Source organism: Entelurus aequoreus, linkage group LG04 (genome assembly GCF_033978785.1).
Source record: "Entelurus aequoreus isolate RoL-2023_Sb linkage group LG04, RoL_Eaeq_v1.1, whole genome shotgun sequence".
Taxonomy (NCBI): Eukaryota; Metazoa; Chordata; class Actinopteri; order Syngnathiformes; family Syngnathidae; genus Entelurus; species Entelurus aequoreus.
The window spans coordinates 46,949,351-46,977,133 of NC_084734.1; the positions used below are offsets into that span (position 1 = coordinate 46,949,351).

The 27,783-nt window shown below is 40.4% G+C and overlaps 1 protein-coding gene across 2 annotated transcripts in view; it reads right to left on the minus strand.

Moving 5' to 3' along the window:
• The window catches only part of LOC133648689 (MAM domain-containing glycosylphosphatidylinositol anchor protein 2-like), a 562,410-nt gene that overhangs the window by 205,925 nt on the left and 328,702 nt on the right, over positions 1-27,783 (minus strand). For both annotated transcript variants that reach the window (XM_062045021.1, XM_062045020.1), the window contains exon 9: positions 10,684-10,977. In XM_062045021.1, the coding sequence (XP_061901005.1) occupies positions 10,684-10,977 (294 nt within the window). The remainder of the gene's footprint in view (positions 1-10,683; positions 10,978-27,783) is intronic.

A 27,783-nucleotide genomic window follows, 5' to 3' on the forward strand; every position in this document is an offset into this window, starting at 1 on the left:
CCTGCGATGAGGTGGCGACTTGTCTAGGGTGTACCCCGCCTTCCGCCCGATTGTAGCTGAGATAGGCTCCAGCGCCCCCCGCGACTCCGAAGGGAATAAGCGGTAGAAATGGATGGATGGATGGATCTTCTCAGCTGTTTAAAATTGGTGTAGTAGATAGCAAGTTATGTATGAAGTGTCGGGCAGCTGAGGGAACTCTTGTTCATTTATTGTGGGAATGTCAGAGAATAAAAGAGTTATGGTTGAAAACAACAAAAGAAGCAATCACATTCCTTAATATAAACATCCCAATGACACTGCAAACTTGTATTCTTGGGGATCTCCATCAATTTAGTAATGTGTCATCAAAGAGTAAAAATGATTTTCTTTCAATATGCATAATAACAAAAAGGGTAATATTTAAAAAATGGATAGCTGTTGATAGTCCAACTCATACTGACTGGTATACACAAGCTATGGAGATGATATCAGTAGAACAAACTGCATTTAGTTTAGATAATAATGAGTCATATATTGGAATATGGGATCCATTATTTAAATTTGTTTCAACTATTAAATGAACCAAAATATGACTTATTATATCATTGTGGAAAATATTGGACACAGTGTGTTGTCAAGCGTGTGAGATGTGATGCAGGTGTGGGCCACTGTGACAATATTGTTCATTTCTAATTTTTAAAATTATTTTTTATTAATGTTTTTAATGATAATATCAATGAGGGTTGTTTTTTTTAATTACTGCTATTTTGAAATTATTACTAATATTGATGCTTTTGTCGATAATGTTCATTTTTGTTTCACTACATTTGTATTGTTCCGTGTCATGTTTGTGTGCCCTCAATTGCTCTCAATTGCTCTGTTTGTTGTTATTCCTAACATGAGACGGGTTTGGTTTTGGAATTGGATTGCATTGTTGTGGTATTGTTGTGTATTGTTTTGTTGATTGATTAATTAAAAAAAATAAAATAAAAAATAAATAAAATAAAATAAAAAATATGTGATAAAAACAATATATTTCTAAATTAAATTAAATTAGGTATAAATTAATCAATAACTTTTAGTACAAATCTTGATGGTATTGTTTTTTTTTCTTCATTCTTATCTGTAAAGAAAATAATTATCATTGTTGTTATTACATTAAAGTTCTTAAGAAATCTATTCATTTTGGAAATGTCTTTGAACTTGAGGTGGGTTTTTGTGAAAGGTGGATATAAACTAATTAGTGACCCTCTAACTGGATGCAGGATGCAGGGACGGCAGGCGTAGTGCAGGTATATACATATATGTATATATATACGATACCGTTCAAAAGTTTGGGGTCACCCAAACAATTTTGTGGAATAGCCTTCATTTCTAAGAACAAGAATAGACTGTCGAGTTTCAGATGAAAGTTCTCTTTCTTTGGCCATTTTGAGCGTTTAATTGACCCCACAAATGTGATGCTCCAGAAACTCAATCTGCTCAAAAGAAGGTCAGTTTTGTAGCTTCTGTAACGAGCTAAACTGTTTTCAGATGTGTGAACATGATTGCACAAGGGTTTTCTAATCATCAATTAGCCTTCTGAGCCTATGAGCAAACACATTGTACCATTAGAACACTGGAGTGATAGTTGCTGGAAATGGGCCTCTATACACCTATGTAGACATTGCACCAAAAACCAGACATTTGCAGCTAGAATAGTCATTTACCACATTAGCAATGTATAGAGTGTATTTCTTTAAAGTTAAGACTAGTTTAAAGTTATCTTCATTGAAAAGTACAGTGCTTTTCCTTCAAAAATAAGGACATTTCAACGTGACCCCAAACTTTTGAACGGTAGTATATATATATATATATATATATATATATATATAAATATATATATATATATATATATATATATATATATATATATATATATATATATATATATATATATATATATATATATATATATATATATCGATTATATTCCAGCGAGTTAATCCGTTTTAAATCGCTGAAATATAAAGACAATATAACATACTGTACATCTGTAAACGTGGATGCATATGCAAAAGTGCGATATATTTATCTTTACAGTAAATGTATTTATATATGCACCTTATTGCTCTTTTATCCTGCACTACAACGAGCTAATGCAACACAATTTAGTTCTTATCTGTACTGTAAAGTTCAAATTTTAATGACAATAAAGGAAGTCTAAGTCTAAGTCTAAGTAAAAAGTATTCAATAACAAACCTAGCGCAACAAGGAAGTGCAGAAAAAGGCAAAACAGATACAGCGAGTATAGGGACAGATACAGCGAGCATAGGGACAGCTATGCTGCGTCCAGATGACAGGGCTAGCATACAAAGCATCCTGATTAGCAACCAGAAACAGGTGTGTCCTGATTGACAATCAGGGGCAGGTGACGAAGGTGAAACGTGGAGGCAAACAGTAACTGGAAATAACTAAAAAGGAGTCTCAACACAGGAAAAAATGGTGGCAACAAAGGTAACAAACCACATTTAAAATCTGTAATGTGGGATCCTGATTAAAAAGCAATATGAATGTTTTGGGAATAATGCAAACATATTATATTTACGCAAGCCTTTGTGTTCATATTTTATGATTAGAAAAAAATAATTTATTTATTTATTTAAAAACATATTTCAAGTTCATTCCTTTTTTAAATTTGTTTCTTTTTTTTTACATAACACAATTACATAACATGGAATTAGCCATAAGATAGCTTTTGCGTAAGCACAAGAATTGCTTTTGAGTTGGTCACCGATTTGTACTGAGTGAAAAACATGAACAATCATATTACAGTATCTGTAAAGTATTAGCCCACATTTCATGTTTTTTTTGTACACAGCTACTAGCTTGACAGTGTATAAACTATAGTTATACTAACACGCATGATGTGTTCTGTGTATCATGACCTATATTATAGTGACCTACTTGATGGACAGTTGTCAAGCTGGCCGGGAACGTTTTTTCCACTATGATTTGGGTAAGCGCACCATTTATGTCGGCATAGCTTCAACTTTTGCAGCATCAAGGCATGCCAACCTCACTCTGTCGGCTTCCATCTGTTCCAATATTTCATCCTCTCTTCATGTTCGTTTCTATAAACAATAGTTCACCGTCCATATATTCAGCGTAAAAAAGATAAGGTTGTGAATTCTCCTTTGTCCAAAAGTAGTCGTCTTTGTTGTCTGTTACCAAGTCTGCCATGATTAGTACACACATGCGCTTGTTTCCGGATATAGAAGTACACATTTTTTGCCGGATGTCGGAAGTATGTTGCTATGGAAACGGCAATGAAAGCGCTAAGGAAATAATTTCCCGTTATGCATAAAATGACCAAAATAGGGTAAATATTGAACACATTACATATTGTTATGAATGTGTCTGTTACTACATTATATATACTTGAAAAGTGTATATGTACGTGTTTTTTTGTCTCTCATAATGATTGTAAAAAGATAGGCAAAATGACCAAAAAAGTGCAGTTCCCCTTTATTACTCGAGGTGGGTTTGTAATGAAGAGCGGGTGTAAAATAATGAGTGATTCTCTAACCAGAGGTTCATAGTATTCATGACCACATTAAAAGACCATATCATGCAACTTTAAAACAATATGAATTAAATAATATATAAAATATTTACACAGGCATTCATGTGTATATTTTGTGTTTAAAAAAAATGCATAATTCTTTATTTATTTAAAAAATACATATTTAAAGTCCATTGTTTTTCTAATTAGATTTTTCTCACAATAAAGAAAATGCATTAAACATACTGTATTTAAAGAAATAATCATAATTAATTAAATAGGCATGAATTAAATATAGAGAAATTATTACATTTCAGTGAATTGAGAACAAATCTTGACGGAATTTTCTATCTTTATTTTTAATTTAAAAAATATATTTTAGAATAATCAATTTTAAAAACATGTCAACCTTATTGTTTTTATTTTTGTTTTTTTCCCCAAATTAACAGCATTGCAATAATAGCAGTATATTTCTAAATTAGAAATACATTAATTAAATTGAAATAAATGTGTTATAAAAAAGTTAAAAACGGTTAATTACCTTAGTTTTGATCTTTGTTACTTAATATATACTCTATACATATAAATATATATATATATATATATATATATATATATAGAGAGAGAGAGAGAGAGAGAGAGAGAGAGAGAGAGAGAGAGAGGGAGAGAGAGAGAGACAAGGTTTCTGTGGTTTATTGGTTATACAGTGCTCAATACCGGGGTAGGGCGGAATATACGTTATGTCAGGAAAAAACACAGGATGATATAGCCTCTGTGTTTTTTTCCTGATCTAACATATAAATATATATATATATATATATATATATATATATATATATATATATATATATATATATATATATATATATTATATATATATATATATATATATATATATATATATATATAAGCAAATAAATTAATTATAATTAAATGTAATCAAATACAACATATATATGATGAATAATACTTCCAATGAATATAGCTAAAATGTTGTTGGCATTTGTTTCTTCATTTTTATCTGAAAAGAAAATAATATTTATTTTTATTAGATTCAAATTCATGAAACAACTTAATTAGATAATGACTTCATACAGGAGGTAGATTTTTAAGAGCTCGGATATATAAATGTACTTGCTTATGTTTATTTATTACATGTATTTGATTTATTCGTTCAAGTCCATTTACTTCTGCTTTAACAATTTTAAGACAAAATGTCAGCATTTATATGAAATAATAAAAATAAATACAACATCTAAAAAAAAAAAGTTGTATTTAACTTTTTTCCAAAGGGACAAACGGTAGAAAATGGATGGATGGATGGTAATGTTATATTTAATGATAATGTTTCAAGTAGATCTGCATTACTATTGGTGCAATTTGCCTTGATTCACTGTGTGTGTTATTTAGCCCATGTGTCATTTAGTATTTAGCCTTTTCTGAAAATGACTTTCTTCCCACTTATTATTGGCTGATAAGGTCTCAGGTTTAGGAGCTCCTGTGCCACCTGCTGCTTTGGCGTTCATTTGGCAGCCAGTTACTATGTTTAAACAAAAGAATACTTCATATAAATCAGATTTCTGTCACATTTGTGAGGCGTTGAAGGGAAAAGAACAGTGTGTGAAAAAGCCTGTGAGCTCGAGTTGTTATTTAGTCGTTTTCTTCGCTCTAATTACGGTAGCGCCCTGAGATAAATGTCCCACATGCTGTAATTTCACTCAGTTCCTACTGCTCCCCAAATAACCACGCTCCGTTATGGCACTAACTGCAGATATTTTAATGTGCTGCTTACATTTACAAGATGGGCTTCAAGGAGGGGGAAGTCATTTATACACTTTTGATTAGAAATTCATCTTTTCAGTGCTGCTGGCAAAATACTGTCTTAACTGTTTAAATCTTTGTTTACTCTTTGTGTTGTCAGCGAAGCAAAGCAGCTGACCTTTAATATGCGCCGCCAAAACTGTGCAATCATAATCAATTCAGCGGGAAAAAAAAAACAAAAAACACATCCACACAGTCTTCTTCAAAGCTCGTCAAAATCTAATTAATTCTCTTAACCCGGCACTGAGGGGAACGCGCTAGCTGGAACGTGAGCACCATTGCAAAAAACACAATGAAACTTCCATCATGTTGTTTTTCTGCAAAGAAGCAGCGTTTTGTTGAATTATTGCGTATTAAAATCCTGGATGAGCTTCGAGCGTTTGCTGTTAAACATAGAACTGTCTGCTCTTTAAGGTGCATGGAATTTGGATAGCTAAGTTAAAATTACTTTCATTTGAGTCCAAAATAGGATTTGGATGTTACGCTGGTTTTAAATACAGAGAATAGGGTATCTGCGGTTGCCTTGGTGATGCAGGATGAGCTTCTTCAGTGGTCTGTTGACACTTCAGAGGGATATGGCATAAACCTTGTTGCTTTGAATGCATCATTCAATAGGAACAAAACAACAATGAGGAGGTCTCCTGTATTTATTTACTTGTATAAGAGTAAGTGTTTTATCCAAGACAAGACTTAAGGTAGCAAGAAAATGGAGCACTGCAGCAAAGTGGACACTGTGGAGGGAAATACTGTGACGTTCCAGAGCTACGCCACAGCTAGCTTTAGCATGGATTTTTGTTTTAGTCATTTCTATCTGTAAAGTACCTAATAGTACCTACGTTGAGATAAGTAGCATTAAAGTTAGTGTACTTGTTTATAGTAGTGTGGACTGTTTGTACTTGTGTTGTGCAATTTGTGGCATCTGAAGGAGCTATTTTAGCTGCCACTTTTTCACTGCATAATAGTAACTAGGTACGCCTGTAGCTAGAAATGCCATCCATCCTTTGTCTTCCGCTGATCCGAGGTCGGGTCGCGGGGGAAGCAGCCTAAGCAGAGAAGCCCACACTTCCCACTCCCCAGCTACTTCATCCATCCCGAGGCGTTTCCAGGACAGCTGGGACACATAGTCTTCTCAACGTGTCCTGGGTCTTCCCTGTGTCCTCCTACCGGTCAAACGTGCCCTAAACACCTCCCCAGGGAGGCGTCCGGGTGGCATCCTGACCAGATGTCCAAACCACCTCATCTGGCTCCTCTCGATGTGGAGGAGCAGCGGCATTACTTTGAGCTCCTCCCGGATGACAGAGCTTCTCACCATATCTCTAAGGGAGAGCCCCGCCACCCGGCTGAGGAAACTTATTTCGGCCGCTTGTACCCGTGATCTTGTCATTTCGGTCAAAACCCAAAGCTCATGACCATAGGTGAGGATAGAAAAGTAGATCGACCGGTAAATTGAGAGCTTTGCCTTCCGGCTCAGCTCCTTCTTCACCACAACGGATTGATACAGCGTCCGCATTACTGAAGACGCCGCACCGATCCGCCTGTCGATCTCACGATCCACTCTTCCCTCACTTGTAAACACAATTCTGAGGGACTTGAAATCCCCTACTTGGGGCAAGAGCTCTTCCCCAAACCGCAGATGGCACTCCACTCTTTTTTGGGCGAGAACCATGCACACGGACTTGGAGGTGCTGATTCTCATCCCAGTCGCTTCACACTCGGCTGCAAACCGATCCAGTGCGAGCTGAAGATCCTGGCCAGATGAAGCCATCAGGACTACATCATCTGCAAAAAGCAGAGACCTAATCCTGCAGTCATCAAACCGGATACCTGACTGTGCCTAGAAATTCTGTCCATAAAAGTTATGAACGGAATCGGTGACAAAGGGCAGCCCTGGCAGAGTCCAACCCTCACTGAAAAAGGGTCCGGCAATGCGGACCAAGCTCTGACACTGATCATACAGGAAGCGGACCGCCACAATCAGACAGTCCGATACCCCATACTCTCTGAGCACTCCCCACAGGACTTCCCGAGGGAAACGGTCAAATGCCTTCTCCAAGTCCACAAAACACATGTAGACTGGTTGGGCATGCACCCTTAAGGACCCTGCCGAGAGTATAGAGCTGGTCCACAGTTCCCCGACCAGTATGAAAACCACACTGCTCCCACTAAATCTGAGGTTCGACTATACAGCGTAGCCTCTTCTCCAGTACACCTGAATAGATAGTTGGAACACACCCTCCGTTTCCCCTTCTTAAAGAGAGGACCACCCCGGTCTGCCAATCCAGAGTCCACACATGCCTCCGATGTCCACGCAATGTTGCAGAGTCTTGTCAACCAAGACAGCCCCACATCATCCAGAGCCTTAAGGAACTCCAGGCCGATCCCATCCACCCCCAGGCCCTTGTAGCTTTTCTACAAAATGCTACAAATAAAATAACTATGCAAATAATATGATGACATTGTCTGGATAGCGCCTCGGCCACGCCCCTGTCGCCATTAATAGATTGCCGCTCTGTAGGAAAAACAGTAAGCTATAGCAAGAGGATAAGCTAATGTTAGCATTCATGTTTATTGTTGTCATTTCTAGCCGTGTACCTGCACTAAAAAAAGGTACCTGGTCATATGTAATTGTCAAAGCAGGGCTGTCAAATTATTATTGTTTAAATAACATTAATCATATTTTAAAATTTGGATTAATCATGATTAATCACAGGTGATTACTCGCTTGCATAAATACAATTTGCTTTAGAAAAGACCCCAATATTTGTACACAAACATAATCTTATTGTCAGAATGTCATGCGGGAAAGTTGTTTACATTTTACTTGCATGCATGTCGTTTATTTGACTAAAACTTGGTAACAATTTTAGCTAAAGTTCTTTCAGGCTGTATTTTTGAGTGAAATTTGCTAGCAAGCACACCAGTCGGAGTCTCCTCACGCACATTTCGTAATATTGTATGCATTGATCTGGTTCTTGACCATATAAAAGTGAAGGTGAGGTAAAAGAGCTTGTACGGTCAAAATAAATTGCGTGATTAATGCAAGCGTGTTTCTGATAATGCAATATGTTTTGTGATTAATCACATGAGTTAACGTGTTATTAAAAAAAACAAAAAAAACCTTAAAGTTGTTTGTATTGCTACCACAGTCACTTTATTACAATTACAACAGTTGGAGGGGCCCTACAGTAAATTAAAGCCACTTGTTTCTTACTGGTGCTTTAATAGCAGTACACTTCTTAGCACTTGAGTAGTGACATGCAGCAAAAAAGGCGGCGTGTTAAATGTATACATGAGTTGTTGACTACTACTACCATGAGGCGACGCCAAACGCATGCATGGCTCGCTTTCATTTTCCTCTCTGTCACCTCCATCACTCTTGTCTTTTTACACTGCTTCCAAATGAGTGACGCTGCTCTGAATCCCTCCACATTCATCATCGGAAATATTCCATTCAAATCTCCATAAATGAATAGCAAATGAATGCTGGTTGGAGAATAAATTAGCCACATGCTAATTGGCGGTGAGGAAATCATAGGGTGGTGCCTATCAAGGAAAGACGGAGCAGAGAGCAGCGCTCCTGGGAGGAGATGTGCTAAGGTCGCTTTCAAAACTGAGCGCTTCACTTTGCTATGACAAATCATCCAAAAGTACTGCACTCTAAATACAGTCAGGGCAAACTTTAACAATAATTTAGAGTGCATGAGAAAGTCTAAAGGAAAATGTAGCTGTCTTTGACCACATGGTCGTGTTTGAAAAAGGCTGTTGCGACAACACAACCAATGTTGTAACAGCGGGAAGGACCATTGCGCTGTGTCAGCATTCATTTTCCAATGAGTAGATTGTAAACAACAGTACGTCAAGTGCAACATGCATGACATTCACACAATTAGCTGATTTTAAAAAAAAGAAGAAAAAACATCAACGGGAGGTTATCTACAGCCACAGCTCTTAATGGCAATGTTTTGGTGCTAATTTGCTTTAGTATACCACCATTTATGATATGCACATTTTGTCTGTGGTACGTTTACTGGGGGGGCTGGGCAGTACATCTAAGAAGGACAGCTACAGACTGGAAAAACTGATCAGGCGGGCCGGCTCCACTGGACTCACTGGTGACGGTGGCAGAGAAGAGGGCTGTGGAAAAACTAGTGAGCATCATGGATGATGCCAGTCACCCTCTGCATACCGTTGTCAGTAGCCAGAGGAGCCTGTTCAGTGCTAGACTGCTTTCCAAGTGCAGGACTAATAGACTAAAAAACTCCTTTGTCCCACACGCCATCAGACTGTACAACTCCTCTCTGGGGGAAAGGGGGGGGGGGGTGTTACTAGGATGACAGGGGATGCAAAACAATAATAATACTGAAATAAACTGCAACAAAAAAACAGTGCAATACATTTTCATAACATGGTCACTACTGCCTAGTTTCTCTTGTTATATTCTTATTTCTACAGTTATCTTATTATTCTTATTGTTGCTTTTTATTTGTATTCTTATTGTCATATTTTCTATTTCATTTCCATTTATACCCCCATTATTTACTTTTTACTTTTTAAATCTGATCTCAATTCAGTACACCGCTGCTGGAATTAAAATTTTCCTGAGGTAACTCTCCTGAAGGAATCAATAAAGTACTCTCTATCTCTCTAAATAGGGTGGAGCTGAAGACTGTCCACTGATTAGGTTCGGTCCACATCGGTTGTTGTTGCATCCTTTGTTTGTGGCCACAATCATTCATGAAGCTAAGCTCATGGTGCAGTAAGTCGAATGTTACGGACACCTTTGTTACTGGATATTTTGTAATACGTTACTGCCTTGGAGACTTTGTATGTTCAAGCAAAATTCAATTGTAATTATTTGATACTTGCTTATACTGGCAAATGGGTTGATGTAGACTGCTATATTGTTCATTTAAGGACATTTATTACATATGTATAGCTTGTGTGCTGGTGTGTGCTTAGCTGTTGTGCAGCTGCCAGGCTCCTTGTAGCTCAGAGCCCACCATGTTTACCTTTTGTAAATGTGCGTATCGGAGCATATATCAGAGATGTTAAATGCAAGCTGATATCATCTGATATTTGTGTTTTTTGCTAATATTGGACAAATCTCCTGTATTAATATGGAATCTGGACACCCCTATTAAGAGGTTTGCAATAGCATAATAATTAAGGGGGGACATGAACAAAATTCCTCTTCCCTGGGGTGGCATGAAAGAAAAATGAGAAGTGTTGCTTTAGCCTAGAAGGCGGAGCCATCAGGAGAAAATTGTATGGGTGTGAAAGGAATTGAAAAATCAGTGGACTGGAATAGCCTCACGTAATGACATCAGAGTTGCACTCACATTGCACGATGAGCTCCACCTCCGCCTCCCGGGGCTTGACATTGAATCCGTTGTACTGGCTGGTCTGGCAGCGGTACGAGCCAGTCATCTCCCGCGACACGTTGACGATCCGCAGCACGCCATCGTACGTCTCCGTCTGCACGCTCCCATCCGGCATGGGTGCCTCCTTGTCGGCCCGTGACCACAGGATGATGGGCTTGGGCTTTCCTGAAACAAGGCACTCCAGCTCCACGGTGTCACCCTCACGGGCCACCAAGGGGGACTTGCCCCTGGGGACTGTCAAGTTGGGGGGAACTAAGAAAGAGAAAAACAGAGGAGGGACTGATATGGGGCTCTAGAAAGTCAGCAGGCGGGGTCAAGGGTAGCGGTCGAATGGGGGATGGCGGATGTCAGGTTTGCATGAGATCGACATTGACCCAAACGCATCGCGGCCGGTGGAGGATGAAACAAGCAAAACAAAAACACCTTTTTCAAGAACAAACACCACAAACAATACTAACATAACCAAAGCTTCCTTTTAAAGCGTGTTAGTCTTGTTAGTAATCAGTTAGACTACATGGAAAAAATTTTTACTTTCATACAGTGTGTGCAAAATCAAAACATAGCTTAGCATCAAATACGAGGAACAGCAAAGTAATTGCGATGAAACCACTATAAGACACCAATCTCTAACAATAGATGACTGTTCCATGCTCAAACACAGCAAACACCTCAGGTCTCTGAGCTTGGGTGCGATACTCTCCCCTGGCTTTGGCATCATTGGAAAAGACAGGCCTAGGCACGGTATGCTTGTTCATGCCAGTGGTACCTACACCCGGCAATTCCTACCGTGTTTGAACCATACCATGCTGGGTTTGTTGGATGAGCGTGTATGCTCACACTTCTCTGGCCTCAGCATGATTGGATAGGTGGGCTTGGGCTTGGCACACATGCTCATGCAAGTTGCACCAAGACAGGACAATTCATACCTTGCTCAAAACAAACCATGTTTGGTTTGTTTTCTAACGTGGATGCTTTTTGCTTAAGCACAGCACTCGTCCCTGGCTTTCCTTGGATTTGGCGCTACGTCACATCTATGAAATCCTGCCCAACGATCCTGCTTAGTTCATTATTTTTTGCTATCTGGAAGGAGTTTGCATAGCCCTCGATCCCAGATCCTTGTGTGGAGCTCAGCGAACTACAGGGATCTGGCGAGAGTCAGGTTACCTTTGTCCATGCACAGGAATGCAATGTACACTTAACATAATAATATTAGACCTCAAATTCCATAATCGCAAGGTGACACACTAGCATTCTCAAGCACACCAGACTTTCCTAGAGTAACCAACTAGCCATGGCATATTTGGGGAACGGCGTAGCTCCAGGTGGTTCCAGGTTCAATCCCGGCTTCCACCATCCTAGTCACGTCCGTTGTGTCCTTGGACAATACACTTAACTCTTGCTCCTGATGGGTCGTGGTTTGCACCTTGCATGGCAGCTGCCGCCATCAGTGTGTGAATGGGTGAATGTGGAAATAGTGTCAAAGAGTACCTTGAAGGTAGGAAAGGGTTATACAAGTATAACCCATTAACCATTTATATTTGCTCATGTAGGTGGCACCTACAGGGCACTCCGCACCAGCTTGACCATGGCACATTTACATGGCCTCGCATGGTTGGAAAAGGCAAGCTTAGGAACAGTCACGCCATGTACTGTAGACATATTAACAATAAACCCCAACTTCAATTATCGCATGCAAGGTTGCACTTATACCATTCTTAAGCAGGCCAGGACTAGCAACAGCCTCGTTGGAAAAGGTGCGCGTAGGGACAGAATGCTTGCTGATGCATGAAGACTTGCAAAATCATACACAATTGTGCCTATATTACAGAACTAACATTGTGACAATGCTATTGTGTTGTAAGTGTACCATATGCATACAATTATGCATCTTTCTCTCAGGAATACGACTTTTTCCTTCATATATTTGACTAATTGTGTCTTTCCAACATGGCCCCAAAACTACCCTAACCATACTTTAACATGGTACAAAACAACCGACAATAGTGTTGCTGCTTATGGGAGACGTTCAATAATGTCAGTGGACACACTCAGCAGTACCCACAACACATTGCATCTCAGCAGACTGCACCATTCAATTCATTGTGTGCATTACTGCACTTATTCCCAATCTTTATGACAACAATGAAGGGAAGTAATCATGTGACATCATCACACCAAGACAAACACAATTATGCTCATCTGCAGTATCCAATTATGCCATCGTTTAACTGCCACACGTGATCATGTGACCATGGTATTAAAGTTTAAATGTGTGTGTGCGTAAAGAAAGGGAGCAGGTTGCATTGTGTAGTCTGCTTCCTCATCACAGTGGCTAGCCAAATTAATTTGTTTAATTAGCAAGCCTGGCAAATAGCATTGGCTCCTGCAGGAGCGCAGTGGGTAAACGTGTTTGTGTGTGTGTACTAGTGTGTGTACGTGTGTGGTTTCACTTTAAACCTTCAGCAGCCTATTTTGCATCGCGACTACCAAAAATAGTTTACAGCAAGCCAGCCAGTCAAGGAGTGAAAATCTCCACTGCGGCGATGAAACCGTGCCACGCGCCCCCCCCCCCCCCCCCCCCGATGACTTTGGGATGGCTGCCATCCTGCCCAGACAATGCGGCTCGCCTGGATGGGAGTCAAGCCGTGTTGGAGTTTGTCGTGATGAAATCAGCAGCAATCGTCAGGGGGGGAAACTGAAACAAGTGTCCAGTTTTTTTTTTTCTGTCTGTGGAGGCGATTTTTATCTGTGATGAGTCCTTAACGAGCCAGCACGCATCTACTTGGACCAACTGGAGCCAAATAAGTGTTTGATGAGCATTCTCAACTTTCTCAGTCTTTTTTGCAACTTGTGCCAGATATTTTTGAAACATGTTGCAGGCATCAAATTCTAAATGAGCTAATATTTGCAAAATATGAAGTTTACCAGTTCGAACGTTAAGTATCTTGTCTTTGCAGTGTATTCAATTCAACTTTTTAGCCCTATCCCTACATTTTGTGCTTTCCCGTGAAGTTACATTTCCAAAGTGAGCATGCATCTGCTTCGACCAGTTGGAGCTCCATTATGAAGCTGACTACACACATAAAACAAATTGCAATACAACAAAAAGAACAACTCACGCTGTGTTCATTTTAATCTGGACCATTTTGAGTGGCGTGCCTGAAGCGATGGCACGGAATAATGAATACTGTTGACATTTAGACAAAGGGGAAATAATGCTTTATATGAGCAGTTACCAAGGCAACAAGGACCTGAAATTATTTTAAGTGAGCAATTTTTGGAGACTATTTTCACTCGTTTTCACTTTCCTGCCTGCTTGCCGTCCAGCTCGCTGCACAGTCTAAAAACCCCAAACACGCCGCAGCTTCGCTGTGTCCCCAGCAGATAGTCGCAAGTTTGGCCGGCTGCCTGGTGGCGTTGGTCAGCTGGTGGACAGTCTGCTCCATCAACACTTGAAGACAACAAAGGAAGGATGCACAAAAATGCTCAGGATAAGCAAGCAGGTTAAGAATGACTTGCAGCTTTTTTTTCTTGCAGCAACTATCAAGAAATTAACAATATTGCTGACTTTTTGTAAGGTGATAAACAGCAAACATGCTCCTGCTGATGTTGGGGAAAAAAACGTCTTTGTTCACCAAATTATTCAAAACAACAAAGGAAGCTTCTAAAGTTCTTAGAAAGTGGAAAACTATTAAGTTCAAAGAAAGTATTCTCATAAGTAAATGCTCACGTAGAAAAATACAAGGTGAAGTAGTTTGGTGAGTCATCTTCGACTGTTCCACAATGAAGCAAATATCAGAGTGGAGTTGTTTTTTGCAACTTTATGCTTCAAATTGTGTGGCTCTACTCTATTGCAGTTTCTAAATAAAATACCATGGTTCCTCGCTGATTCGCGTAATTATTCAGGTCAGGTATTTATATATATATACAGTATATATATATATACATATACATATATATACACATATATATATATACACATATGTGTATGTGTGTATGTATGTGTGTATGTATGTGTAGTTGTGTGTATGTGTGGATGTCCGGTGGATCGATTGGCCTGTATGTGGATGAGTTGGGGTAGGTGGGTTGGCGGCCTCTGTGGTAGCTGGGGGTGTGCGTTGTTGTGGTTTACGGGGTAGGTCGCTTTTTTTTGTTTCAGGTTTCGGCGGCCGCGGGTGTTTGTACTGCGGACGGGCGGTGGTGGTGATGGTTGCTGTGGTGCTGCCGGCGGTTGGCGTCGCTGTGTTGGGTTGGAGTGGTTGGGGGACTGTGGCTGGTATCTGTGCGCTTGTGGGGTTGTGGGGGCTGGCTGGCGTTGGCTTGCCGGCTGGTTTGGGGGCTGGCGTGCGGACGGGGTGCATTGACTTCTTCCCCAGTTGGGGGGCACCATCCCCTGGCCGGAACTCGTATGGATACGTTGCTGTGTGGATGGCCGGGATGCAGTGTTTGCATTGGGCATGGGGCTGTGCAGTTTTTCTGCGTTTGGTTGCTGGTATGGGCTCTGCGGGGTTGGGTTGGGGCGGGCGGGGGCTGGCTTTGTTTGTCGGGGGGTGGGCTCGCGTGACGTCACGCTAAAGTGGTCTGGTGTGGGTCACGGGCCGTGGGGGGGGCGGCTTCCTGGCCGTAGTTCCTGGTTGTCGGCCGCATGGACTCGGGGGGATGTCCGGGCCCTCTACTCCTCCTACTTATAGCACACACAGTCACACAAATATAGGACTTTGGGGGATTGTCCTGCGGGGAGGCATGGCGGGGGGTTGAGGATGCCTCCTATGGGGCTCCGGTCCTCCTGACTTGTCCCCTGCTCGTCCATCCCTCAATCTTAGCTGCATATTAGACACTTAGGATTTGGAGGGCTCGGCTTGGTTGGGACCCAACAAGACCTTGATGTCCCCCAATTTTAATTGCATTATTAGTTCCCACAAGCATACATATCTCACTCATGCTACAGTACACGCATCAATAGGGACTGGAGGTCGGTTGTAATGGCTGACCTCCTAATTTTAACTACACAGTAGACACTCTGGGGGCCTTGTACACATGCATGTGGGGGGGTTGGGGTTCAGCGCACCCCTCATTGCCTTGTCGGCCGGCGCGGATTCCGGGGACTGCGTTCTGGTGGCCTGCCAGGCTTTTATTAATTTATTATTATTATTATTTTTTTATGTGTATATATATGTGTGTATGTATGTGTATATATATGTATGTATATATATATATATATATATATATATATATATATATATATATATATATATATATATATATATATATATATATATATACATATATATATATATATATATATATATATATATATATATATATATATATATATATATATATATATGTGTGTATGTGTGTATGTATGTATGTGTATGTGTATGTGTATGTATGTGTATATATATATGTATATATACTGTATATATTTATTTATTTATTTTTTATTTTATTTTTTGAAAATAATTTTTATTATTTACTTACTTTATTTTATTTAATTATTTGTATTTGTTATTTTTAATTTAATTTGTATTTCATTTTATTATTATTATTATTTTTTTTTAATTATTGTTATTTTTGTTTAATCTTATTATTTATTTGTGTGTGGCGTCGCGCGGGTCTCGCTTCCTGTTGGGTGGGGTCCGTGCCCGTGTGGCCCGACCTTGCGCTGTGGGGTCTCTGTTGGCGACTTGATGTGGTGGCGGCGCGGCGCCCGTGTCTGGTCTGGATACTGTGTCTCGGTTGTTTGGGCGGTGGTGTGTTTGTGCGGGTTTGGGTTGGGGTGGTGGGGTCTTTTGGTGGGGGTGGGGGGTGTTGGTGTCTCTTGTTTGCGTGTTGGCGTTTGGGCTTGCTGGCGGGCTGGCGCTGGCTGGTATCTGTGATCCTGTTGGCGTGTGGTTGCCGGTCGCGGTTTTTTTTTTGATCGCTTTGATTTGATTGGGTGGTGCTGGCTGTCTGGGGGTGTTGTGGCTGCTGTTTCTGCTGCCGTTTGTTTGTGGTGTGGGCGCCCGTGGCTGCTGGGTCTGGTGCAGGGGGGTGGCTGATGTTGTGACTGGTGGCAGCGCGCGCGCGTGGTGGTTGTCGGGGCTGACAAACTGTGTATATGTATGTGTATGTGTATGTGTGTGTGTGTATGTATGTATGTATGTATGTATGTATGTATATATATGTGCATGTGTATGTGTGTGTATGTGTACATGTGTATGTTTATGTGTATGTATATATATATGTATGTATATTTCTGGGGGTACGTTCTGGGCCTGCCTGTCGGGTGGGGGTCGGCGCCTCAGGCTACTGCATCCGGACTGCGTGTCTGGAGCTCCTGGGTCCCGCCGTCCATCCCTTCCGGGTGCCCGTCTCGGTTGGGGCCTGCTGGGTCTGGTCCCTGCGTCTACTGTGGTGGCTTGGTGCTGCAGGGTATTCCGAGGTGCTGCGAGTCGGCCAGTTGTTGGGGTAGCGACCTTGTGTGTCAGCATGTCTGTGATTTTCTTTTAATTCTTTTTTTATTTATTTATTTATTTATTGATTGATTTTTTATAAATAGATTTAATTATTTATTTATTTTTTTCCTTTTTTTTTTGTTTTATTTTTTTTTAAAATATATTTTATCAATATTATTATTATTATTATTATGTATTTATTTATTTTATTTATTTATTCCCCTACCTCAGGGGGGGACTCGGCGGGGCGGTTGCTGGTTGTTCCATCTCCATCGTTGGGGTCCCTGCGGGTGGGGTGGGTGGTTCCTGTGGCCCCGTGCTGGGTGGTCCTGTGGCGGCCGGCTTGGGTGGAGTGGCCGTGGGCTGGCCTCGCCGCGCTCTCCGGGGGTGGGGGGGGGGGCTCGTGGGGGCCCTGTTGCCGGTGGGGCGGGGGCGGTCTTCCCGTCCGGTTGCGGGGGGTCTCCGGGCCCCTCGGGCGGGGCGTCCCGCCTTTCTGTCCGTGTGGGGTGTGGTCTCTCGCTGGCTTGGGGTCTGGCTGCCCCCTGTTTTTCTCGTGCCTTGTCCTCTGCCGGGTGCGTCTGTCTGCGGCCTGCTGCTGGCCCTTGTGGGCAGCGCAGTGGGCCAGGCTCTGGGGTTCCTGTCGCTGTCCGGCTTGGCTGCGTGGGGGCGGTGGCCCCTGGTTCCCTGGGCACCGCACCTACTGTTTGTGGGATGGGCTCTCTGGGAGGCTGGGGCCGTACTCTGGCTCCCGCACACACTGGGAGTCAAATGTATTGTACATGCAAATTCACATATACTCACACACATACATACAGACATACATAGGTACCTACGCTCCCACATACATATACAAATAAATACAGTACATATTTACACACTCAAAGTTCGTACATCCACACGCACATTCATTATACAAACATACTGTATACACATACTGTACATATACATTCACTGTAAAAATATACATATACACATACTGTACATATACACTCACTGTACAAACACACACATACACATACTACACATACATTCACTGTACAAACACACACATACATATACTGTACATATACATTCACTGTACAAACACACATTTACACATACTGTACATATACATTCACTGTTCAAACATACATACTGTATACACATACTGTACATATACATTCGCTGTACACACATATACACATACTGTACATATACATTCACTGTACAAGCACACATACACATACTGTACATATTCAAGTACATATGCACACATACACTCATGCACATAATCACGTTTCATCAAACATACATTAACGTTGTTGCCCTAGGGTAAACTGGGTACAACACATGGCACACTGACAAAGCTTAACCTATTGTTACTATAACAATCTACAAGGTTAAGGTTGCTTCTCTTTCTTCCCCTCCATTTTTCTGCATTCTTTCGTATCTCAAGTTATCATTACGTATATGTATTGTTGCATTTGAACAATTGTATTGTTGATAATAAAGGTAAAGTACTGGTATTGTTTATTATCAATAGCACTATTTCTATTGGTATTCATATTGCTCCATTTTTAGTGTAATAATGCTCAGTTCTGTATTTTTTTTTAAATTTTCGCTAACTGCTTATTTGCTATTACTTTTACCATCATATTTGTACATGTCGTATTTGCTGATGTTGCTCTGTTGTTGTTGTTGTTGTTGTTGTGTTTGCTGTTGTTGTTTTTGTCTCTCTGTCTAATCCCCCTCTTGTCCCCACAATTCCCCCCTCTGACTTCCTTTTTCTCTCTTTCTATCCCCTCCTGCTCCGGCCCGGCTGCACCAAATGATAATATAAATACATTTAATAAAGTCAAAATACAAGTAAGGCAACAAGAGAAGTATCCTACACTTCTCTTTTGTAAAGTAAATCTGAACAGCCGATATGGGCATCTACATCTGCTATATGATTTGCCCGAGAAGCTGGGCAGGACATAAAAAAAAAATAAAAATAAAAATATATATATATATATATATATATATATTTTTTTTATATATATGTATGTGTGGGAAAAAAATCACAAGACTATTTAATTTCATCTCTTTTTTTTTTTCCCCACACATACATATTATGCTCTACCACGGTATCGAGCACTATTTTTTTGGATAATCTAATTAAGACATATATATATATATATATATATATATATATATATATATATATATATATATATATATATATATATATATATATATATATATATATATATAAATATATATATATATATATATATGTATATAAATATACATATATATATATACCTGTGTATGTATATATATATATATATATATATATATATATATATATATATATATATATATATATATATATATAGTTGTGCTCATAAGTTTACATACCCTGGGAAAATGTATGATTTCTTGGCCATTCTTCAGAGAATATGAATGATAACACAAAAACCTTTTTTCCACTCATGCTTAATGGTTGTGTGAAGCTATTTATTGGCAAACAACTGTGTTTACTCTTTTTAAATCAAAATGACAAAAGAAAGTACCCAAATGACCCTGATCGGAAGTTTACATACCCCAGGGACTTTGATCATATAACATCCACAAAAGTTGACACAAACAGGTTTGAATGGCTAATCAAAGTTCCAATCCTCACCTGTGACCTGTTTGTTTGTAATTATTGTGTGTATATAAAAGGTCTGTGAGTTTCTGGGCTTCTGACAGACCATTGCATCTTTCATCCAGTGCTGCACTGTTTTTTCTGGATTCTGAGTCATGGGGTAGGCAAAATAATTGTCAAAGGATCTGTCACGGCGCAGATTCTAACCCGTTTCCCTCCTGCAACTGAGTGTCACAGTTCCTCCTCTGGCTGCTCGCCCGGACACGCCCCCACTCACGCTGAGCACAGCGCGCCCACACAGCGACAAGCCTGCACTCAATCGCAATCTGCACACCTGGGACTGATGAGGGCGAGCTGTATAAAGGACCAGTGGACCCAAGGATCGATGCGAGAACTTAGTTTACCCTTTGGATACCTTACCTCTTGATGTACCTGCCTTCCCGAGTCTCCCCCTTTGAGATCTCCCGTTGTTTCCCCTGTGTTCTGGACTGCCTTCCACGTTCCTGACTCCTCGCTCGCCCCTGGACTCTGACGTCTCTCTCTCGCCCCGGATCACCCGCCTGCCCCATGGACTGCCTCATTCGCTCTCGTCAACACTTGGTAACACACTTCAGCTAACTACACACATAGTCTTACACCACACACTGTTGTATTCTAGTTCACACTCCATTTCCTTAGTTTAGTTGTATTGTTTATTATATATATATATATATATATATATATATATATATATATATATATATATATATATATATATATATATATATATAATAAATAATTGTACATACTTCTCCCTGGTGTCTGTTTGCCGTCACCTCCCCTTAGTCCAAACATAACAGGATCTGCCAGAAAAGGTAATTGAACTGCATAAAACAGGAAAGGGGTATAAAAAGATATCCAAGGAATTGAGAATGCCAATCAGCAGTGTTCAAACGCTGATTAAGAAGTGGAAAAAGAGGGATTCAGGTAGACCAGCAAAGATTTCAGCCACAACTGCCAGGAAAAGTGTTCGAGATGCAAAGAAAAATCCACAAATAACTTCAGCTGAAATACAGGACTCTCTGAAAAATTGTGGTGTGGCTGTTTCAAGATGCACAATAAGGAGGCACTTGAAGCGAAATGGGCTGCATGGTCGAGTTGCCAGAAGAAAGCCATCACTCCAAATTACTTTGTTCCAGAAGTTTTGAGGCTTGCCTCTCTGCTGTTTGGCGTAATGTAAGCGGGATACTTTGTGACATTTGCGCAGAAATGGCTTTCTTCTGGCGACTCGACCATGCAGCCCATTTTTCTTTAAGTGCCTCCTTATTGTGCATCTTGAAACAGCCACACCACAATTTTTCAGAGAGTCCTGTATTCCAGCTGAAGTTATTTGTGGATTTTTCTTTGCACCTCGAACAATTATCCTGGCAGTTGTGGCTGAAATCTTTGCTGGTCTACCTGAATCCATCATTTTCCTCTTCTTAATCAGCATTTGAACACTGCTGATTGGCATTCTCAATTCCTTGGATATCTTTTTATATCCCTTTTCTGTTTTATGCAGTTCAATTACCTTTTCTCGCAGATCCTTAGACAATTAGTTTGCCTTCCCCATGACTCAGAATCCAGAAACATCTGTGCAGCACTGGATGAAAGATGCAATGGTCTGTCAGAAGCCCAGAAACTCACTGACCTTTTATATACACACATTAATTACAAACAAACATGTCACAGGTGAGGATTGGAACCATGATTAGCCATTCAAACCTGTTTGTGTCAACTTTTGTGCATGTTATCAGATCAAATTCACTTGGGTATGTAAACTTTTGATCAGGGTCATTTGGGTACTTTCTTTTGTCATTTTGATTTAAAAAGAGTAAACACAGTTGTTTGCCAATAAATAGCTTCACACAACCATTAAGCATGAGTGGAAGAAGGGTTTTTGTGTTATTGCTATCATAAGGAATATACAGATATCATGGAGGACATCATTCAAAAAGACGTCTGCAGATTGTAGTATGCCTTACCTGAAAATACTAAGAAGCCTTAGCTAGAGTTCCAGATTTGGAGCACTTCTCAATCCCGAGATGTGTCAAGCCCGAAGGATTTGAATGTAAGGACTTAGCAGAAGTACGTCATTTTGCAGACGCATCTGAACACGCATATAGATCAGTTAGTTACCCTGTGTTGCGGAGCGCAGCTCATAAGACCCACTATGCTTTCTTGATGGGCAAGTCCAGTGTGGCTCCTCTCAGGCCACTAACAATTCTGTATGGAGTTGACTGGAGTTGATGGATGGCTTCTTGAAAATAGAGCTGCAGATAGATCTTGCTAAGTCAACCTTCTGGACCGACGGTGCAGTTGTACTGAGATATCTTCAGAATGAGACAACATGTTTACGAACCTTCGTAGCAAACCTAGTTTCGGTTATAGGGTAGGATAGACTTTTATTTATCCCACAATGAGGAAATTATGTTGTTACAGTGCAGGTTTTAAATATAGTAACATAAGTAAAGCGTAATGTAAAACAAAATATTGTAATAAGTACTACAATGTTGCTCACTAATATGTATAGATACAAGATAAAATACAAGAAAAAAAAACATTAACAATCCGTATTGCACACAGACAATAATCTGATTGTGCCTCTAGACCACAAAAGGCGGAGGAATTCTTAAAAAACACACGTTGGACTTCAGGCACACAATTTCTATACTATTGAGCCAAGTACTGGCCAAAGACTCAATTGACTAATGCAGAAATGACCTCAGATGATCCCAAGATCAAAAGTGTCGCAATAACTGTTAAATAGGACATGACAGCATTCAAGAAATTGATCAATCACTTTTCATCATAGTTGACGATAAAAATAAGTGTTGCGTGGTTCTTGAAGTTCAAACACAAAGATCTCAGTACAGCCAACCAAGAACACAGAAAAAACATCATCAAATAATGTTTTAAAAACATGACCATTTTGGTGGAAGACCTGGATGAGGCAGAGCTTCACATCATCAGATTCTGTCAAAAGGAAAAAAATCTTTAAAAAAAAGGTGAGCTCTGCTTAAACCCCACCATGTAAAAACACAGTAGCCACAAACTAAACCCGATGCTGCAAGACAGTCTGCTGCAAGTTGGTGGAAGGCTGAGTAGAGCAACAATGACAGAAAACAGTAAACAGCCCATCATCCTGTCAAGAGACTTTCACATCACAAATTTAATAATTCAAAAGATTCACAAGGCAGCTGGGCACGCAGGACACAATCGCATGCTTTCTGGGTTGCGTCAGAAATTTTGAAATCCAAGTTCCAGCACAGCTATGAAAAAGATCCTTGGAAAGTGTGTGCCATGTCGCCGGTTACGTGGACCCCGACTTAATCAAGTTGAAAAACGTATTCGGGTGTTACCATTTAGTGGTCAATTATACGGAATATGTACTTCATTGTGCAACCTACTAATAAAAGTCTCAATCAATCAATCAAAAACGTGGAAAGATATTGTAGGAAAACAGCTCCTATTGGACTCCCTTGTTTTGCTACACATTCACTTTCTGCTTAGTTTCCTTGCCAGGGCACTTGTTTACTATTGGTTATCAAGTACAAACCCCGTTTCCATATGAGTTGAGAAATTGTGTTAGATGTAAATATAAACGGAATACAATGATTTGCAAATCCTTTTCAACCCATATTCAATTGAATGCACTACAAAGACAAGATATTTGATGTTAAAAATCATAAACTTTATTTTTTTTTTGCAAATAATAATTAACTTAGAATTTCATGGCTGCAACACGTGCCAAAGTAGTTGGGAAAGGGCATGTTCACCACTTTGTTACATCACCTTTTCCTTTAACAACACTCAATAAACAATTGGGAACTGAGGAGACACATTTTTTAAGCTTCTCAGGTGGAATTCTTTCCCATTCTTGCTTGATGTACAGCTTAAGTTGTTCAACAGTCCGGGGGTCTCCGTTGTGGTATTTTAGGCTTCATAATGCGCCACAGATTTTCAATGGGAGACAGGTCTGAACTACAGGCAAGCCAGTCTAGTACCCACACTCTTGCACTATGAAGCCACATAACAAGTGGCTTGGCATTGTCTTGCTGAAATAAGCAGGGGCGTCCATGGTAACGTTGCTTGGATGGCAACATATGTTGCTCCAAAACCTGTATGTACCTTTCAGCATTAATGTCGCCTTCACAGATGTGTAAGTTATCCATGTCTTGGGCACTAATACACCCCCATACCATCACACATGCTGGCTTTTCAACTATGCGCCTATAACAATCCGGATGGTTCTTTTCCTCTTTGGTCCGGAGGACACGACGTCCACAGTTTCCAAAAACAATTTGAAATGTGGACTCATCAGACCACAGAACACTTTTCCACTTTGCATCAGTCCATCTTAGATGAGCTCAGGCCCAGCGAAGCTGACGGCGTTTCTGGGTGTTGTTGATAAACGGTTTTCGCCTTGCATAGGAGAGTTTTATCTTGCACTTACAGATGTAGCGACCAACTGTAGTTACTGACAGTGGGTTTCTGAAGTGTTCCTGAGCCCATGTGGTGATATCCTTTACACACTGATGTCGCTTGTTGATGTAGTACAGCCTGAGGGATCGAAGGTCACGGGCTTAGCTGCTTACGTGCAGTGATTTCTCCAGATTCTCTGAACCCTTTGATGATATTACGGAGCGTAGATGGTGAAATCCCTAAATTCCTTGCAATAGCTGGTTGAGAAAGGTTTTTCTTAAACTGTTCAACAATTTGCTCACACATTTGTTGACAAAGTGGTGACCCTCGCCACATCCTTGTTTGTGAATGACTGAGCATTTCAAGGAATCTACTTGTATACTCAATCATGGCACCCACCTGTTCCCAATTTGTCTGTTCACTTGTGAGATGTTCCAAATAAGTGTTTGATGAGCATTCCTCAACTTTATCAGTATTTATTGCCACCTTTCCCAACTTCTTTGTCACGTGTTGCTGGCATCAAATTCTAAAGTTAATGATTATTTGCAACAAAAAAAAATGTTTATGTTTATCGGCGTGTGCCAGCAATAGGAGGGTTGCTGGTTACTGGGGTTCAATCCCCACCTTCTACCGTCCGTTGTGTCTTTGGGCAAGACACTTCACCCTTGCTCCTGATGGGTGCTGGTTAGCGCCTTGCATGGCAGCTCCCGCCATCAGTGTGTGAATGTGTGTGTGAATGGGTGAATGTGGAAATACTGTCAAAGCGCTTTGAGTACCTTGAAGGTAGAAAAGCGCTATACAAGTATAACTAAGGCTGCAGCTAACGATTATTTTTCTATCGATTAATCTATAGATTATTTTTTCGATTAATCGGTTAATCTATAGATTATTTTTTTCGATTAATCTATAGATTATTTTTCCTTTTACCGATTATTTTTTTATTCAAAATGAAGATGAAAAAATAAATGTAGGCCCGTTTTTTCAAAAGGCATGGCTTTTATTTACAAAAAAAAAGAAGTATGGCCACTCAGTCAACATTGACAACAACATGACTAAATATTCTGTAACAATGTAAACATTTAAAACTTTTAACATTTAACAAAATTAAAAGTAGCTTATTTGCTTTTTAATGTGCAAATATAAAAGTCAACATCCAGTGCAAATCTTAATATTCTGCAATAGTATAAGCATTTCAAAATTAAAAGTATTGCTTATTTTGCTTTAAAATGTGCAAAAATAAAGATAAACATCCAATACAAAAAAGTGCAAAACGAAATATTCTGTAACAACAGTGTAAACATTTCAACAAAAGTGAAAGTATTGCTTATTTGCTAAAATGTGCAAAAATAAAGATAAACATCCAATACAAAAAAGTGCCAATCTAAATATTCTGGAGCACTGTAAACATTAAGTATTGCTTTTAAAATGTGCAAAATAAACATCCAGTCCAACACAGTACACAATAACCAATTCTACTCATTCCAGTGAGTGACTAACAGTTGTAATGAAGAAAGGTTAGCATGTCTACTTGCTTTGGTTCTTTTCTTGCTTACAATATTCCCAGCAGCTGAAAATAGGCGCTCAGAAGGGGTCGATGTGGCTGGAACTGAGAGCTAATTAGGCTTCACCTCAAGCCAGGACTGCGAGTGAGCTGAGCTGCAGTTTAAGTTTCTAGAAGGTCAACGGGCTCATAGTGATGTTACTAGTAGTTGACTGGGTGGTGTTTATTATCATTTGGGGAGAGTCCGCTGCATGATGCTCACCTGCTAAACACCTATCTGCTCCACGCTGAAGCGCTGACTACATGCGCTCTGAATACGCACTGCTGATTGGCTGATAATGCTTCATGTGTACCAATCAGATGGTTGTGTGGGTGGGACAATGCTGCGTGCTGAGACAGAGGCAGACGGAGCAAAGCAGCTTGCTAAGACTTTAGCTTTAGCTTAGAAAACTCGTTCGGTACACCCCCGTACCGAACCGAAAGCCCCGTACCGAAACAGTTCAATACAAAACACGTACCGTTACACCCCTAGCAGATACAAATGACACATTCATGTTTTTGTGTAATGATGACAACGTATGCTCGCACGGACGATTGACTAGTTGATGGTTTTCTTTTCAAATGTTCGTTCATAGCCGTTGTGCTGCTATGATAGGCCATTTCCGCTCGACACAGTGTGCATACAACAACATTATTAGGCCATTTATTGAAATACTCCCACACTTTTGACCACTTTTGGCATGCTTTTCCCCCCTCGCTCGCACCGCTCGCATCGTCTTCTTTGATCGTCTGCTTTGCGCTTCGCCATGACGGTAGTGTGACGTCATTATGCGACGCGTCGACGCACAAAAACGGCGTCGACGTATTTACGTAACCGATGACGTCGACTACGTCGACGCGTCGTTTCAGCCTTAAGTATAACCCATTTATCATTTATTTATCATCAGTTTGAACATCAAATATGTTGTCTTTGTAGCATATTCAACTGAATATGGGTTGAAAATGATTTGCAAATGATTGTATTCCATTTATATTTACATCTAACACAATCTCCCAACTCATATGGAAACAGGGTTTGTATATTTAAGTTTAGTTGTTAAACGAATGGTGTTTTTCAGTTCGGTACACAACCTCTTTCATTCGGAATCTGACTAAAATCTTCAAGGGAAATCTACCTAAAATCACAAACTATCTCGACTTTCACCTGCTACTGTCATCACTTCAAGAGCAGTTGTATACCATACCACACCACACCCAAGACTGACAAAGCAAAACAAATATGATGATAACCATAGACCTATAGGAGGAGCGTTGATGCTAATATTTCCTCTCTATCCTGGCTGCTCAGTACAACGTGGCAAGACTCTTTTTGTGAAGAGACTTACCTCCCAAGCACATGCATCAGTTAATGATAAATAAATGATAAATGGGTTATACTTGTTATAATATTTTGACTCCTTCTATGCGCATTGTTTCCTGCAGAAAGATTGATTGTAAATTAATCTGAAACTGATTATCTTGGATTGACATATTGCTCATTCTGTGGCAAAAAGCAGCAGCACAGACCCGTCTATGCAGAGACAATGGCAGCGGACAATCATTTCCGTCTGTTGCTGATTGCTATTCGCAGCATGTTTCCACTGACTGAGGCCACCTGATGTCAAGAGCTGACAGATTTGTGTCCTCACAGCCAAAATATTCCTCGCAAACAGCGCGCTGATGCAGAGGCTGAGTGACGGGCGATCTTCCATTAGCGGATGGCGAAGGGCGGAGTAGCCATCATTACACCTAGCCTCTCAGCACAGATTAGCCAGGCCAATTATCACCGTCTGCGAGCGCAAACCCGGCCCATTAGCCGCCGCCAGCGCAGCTATCGCCACATTCACAACCGAGGTTGAGACAGCGTAGACACAGATCACGCTACTCCCTCTGTTGTGTTGCAAAGGCCAGCGCCACCTGGAGGACACGCCCGCTGTGCGCTCCGCGGCAACATGCTGGCTACACATTCAATAGGACGTCTAACATCACGCCTGGTCTCCATGGTTACCTTGTTAGCTCTCCATCTTATA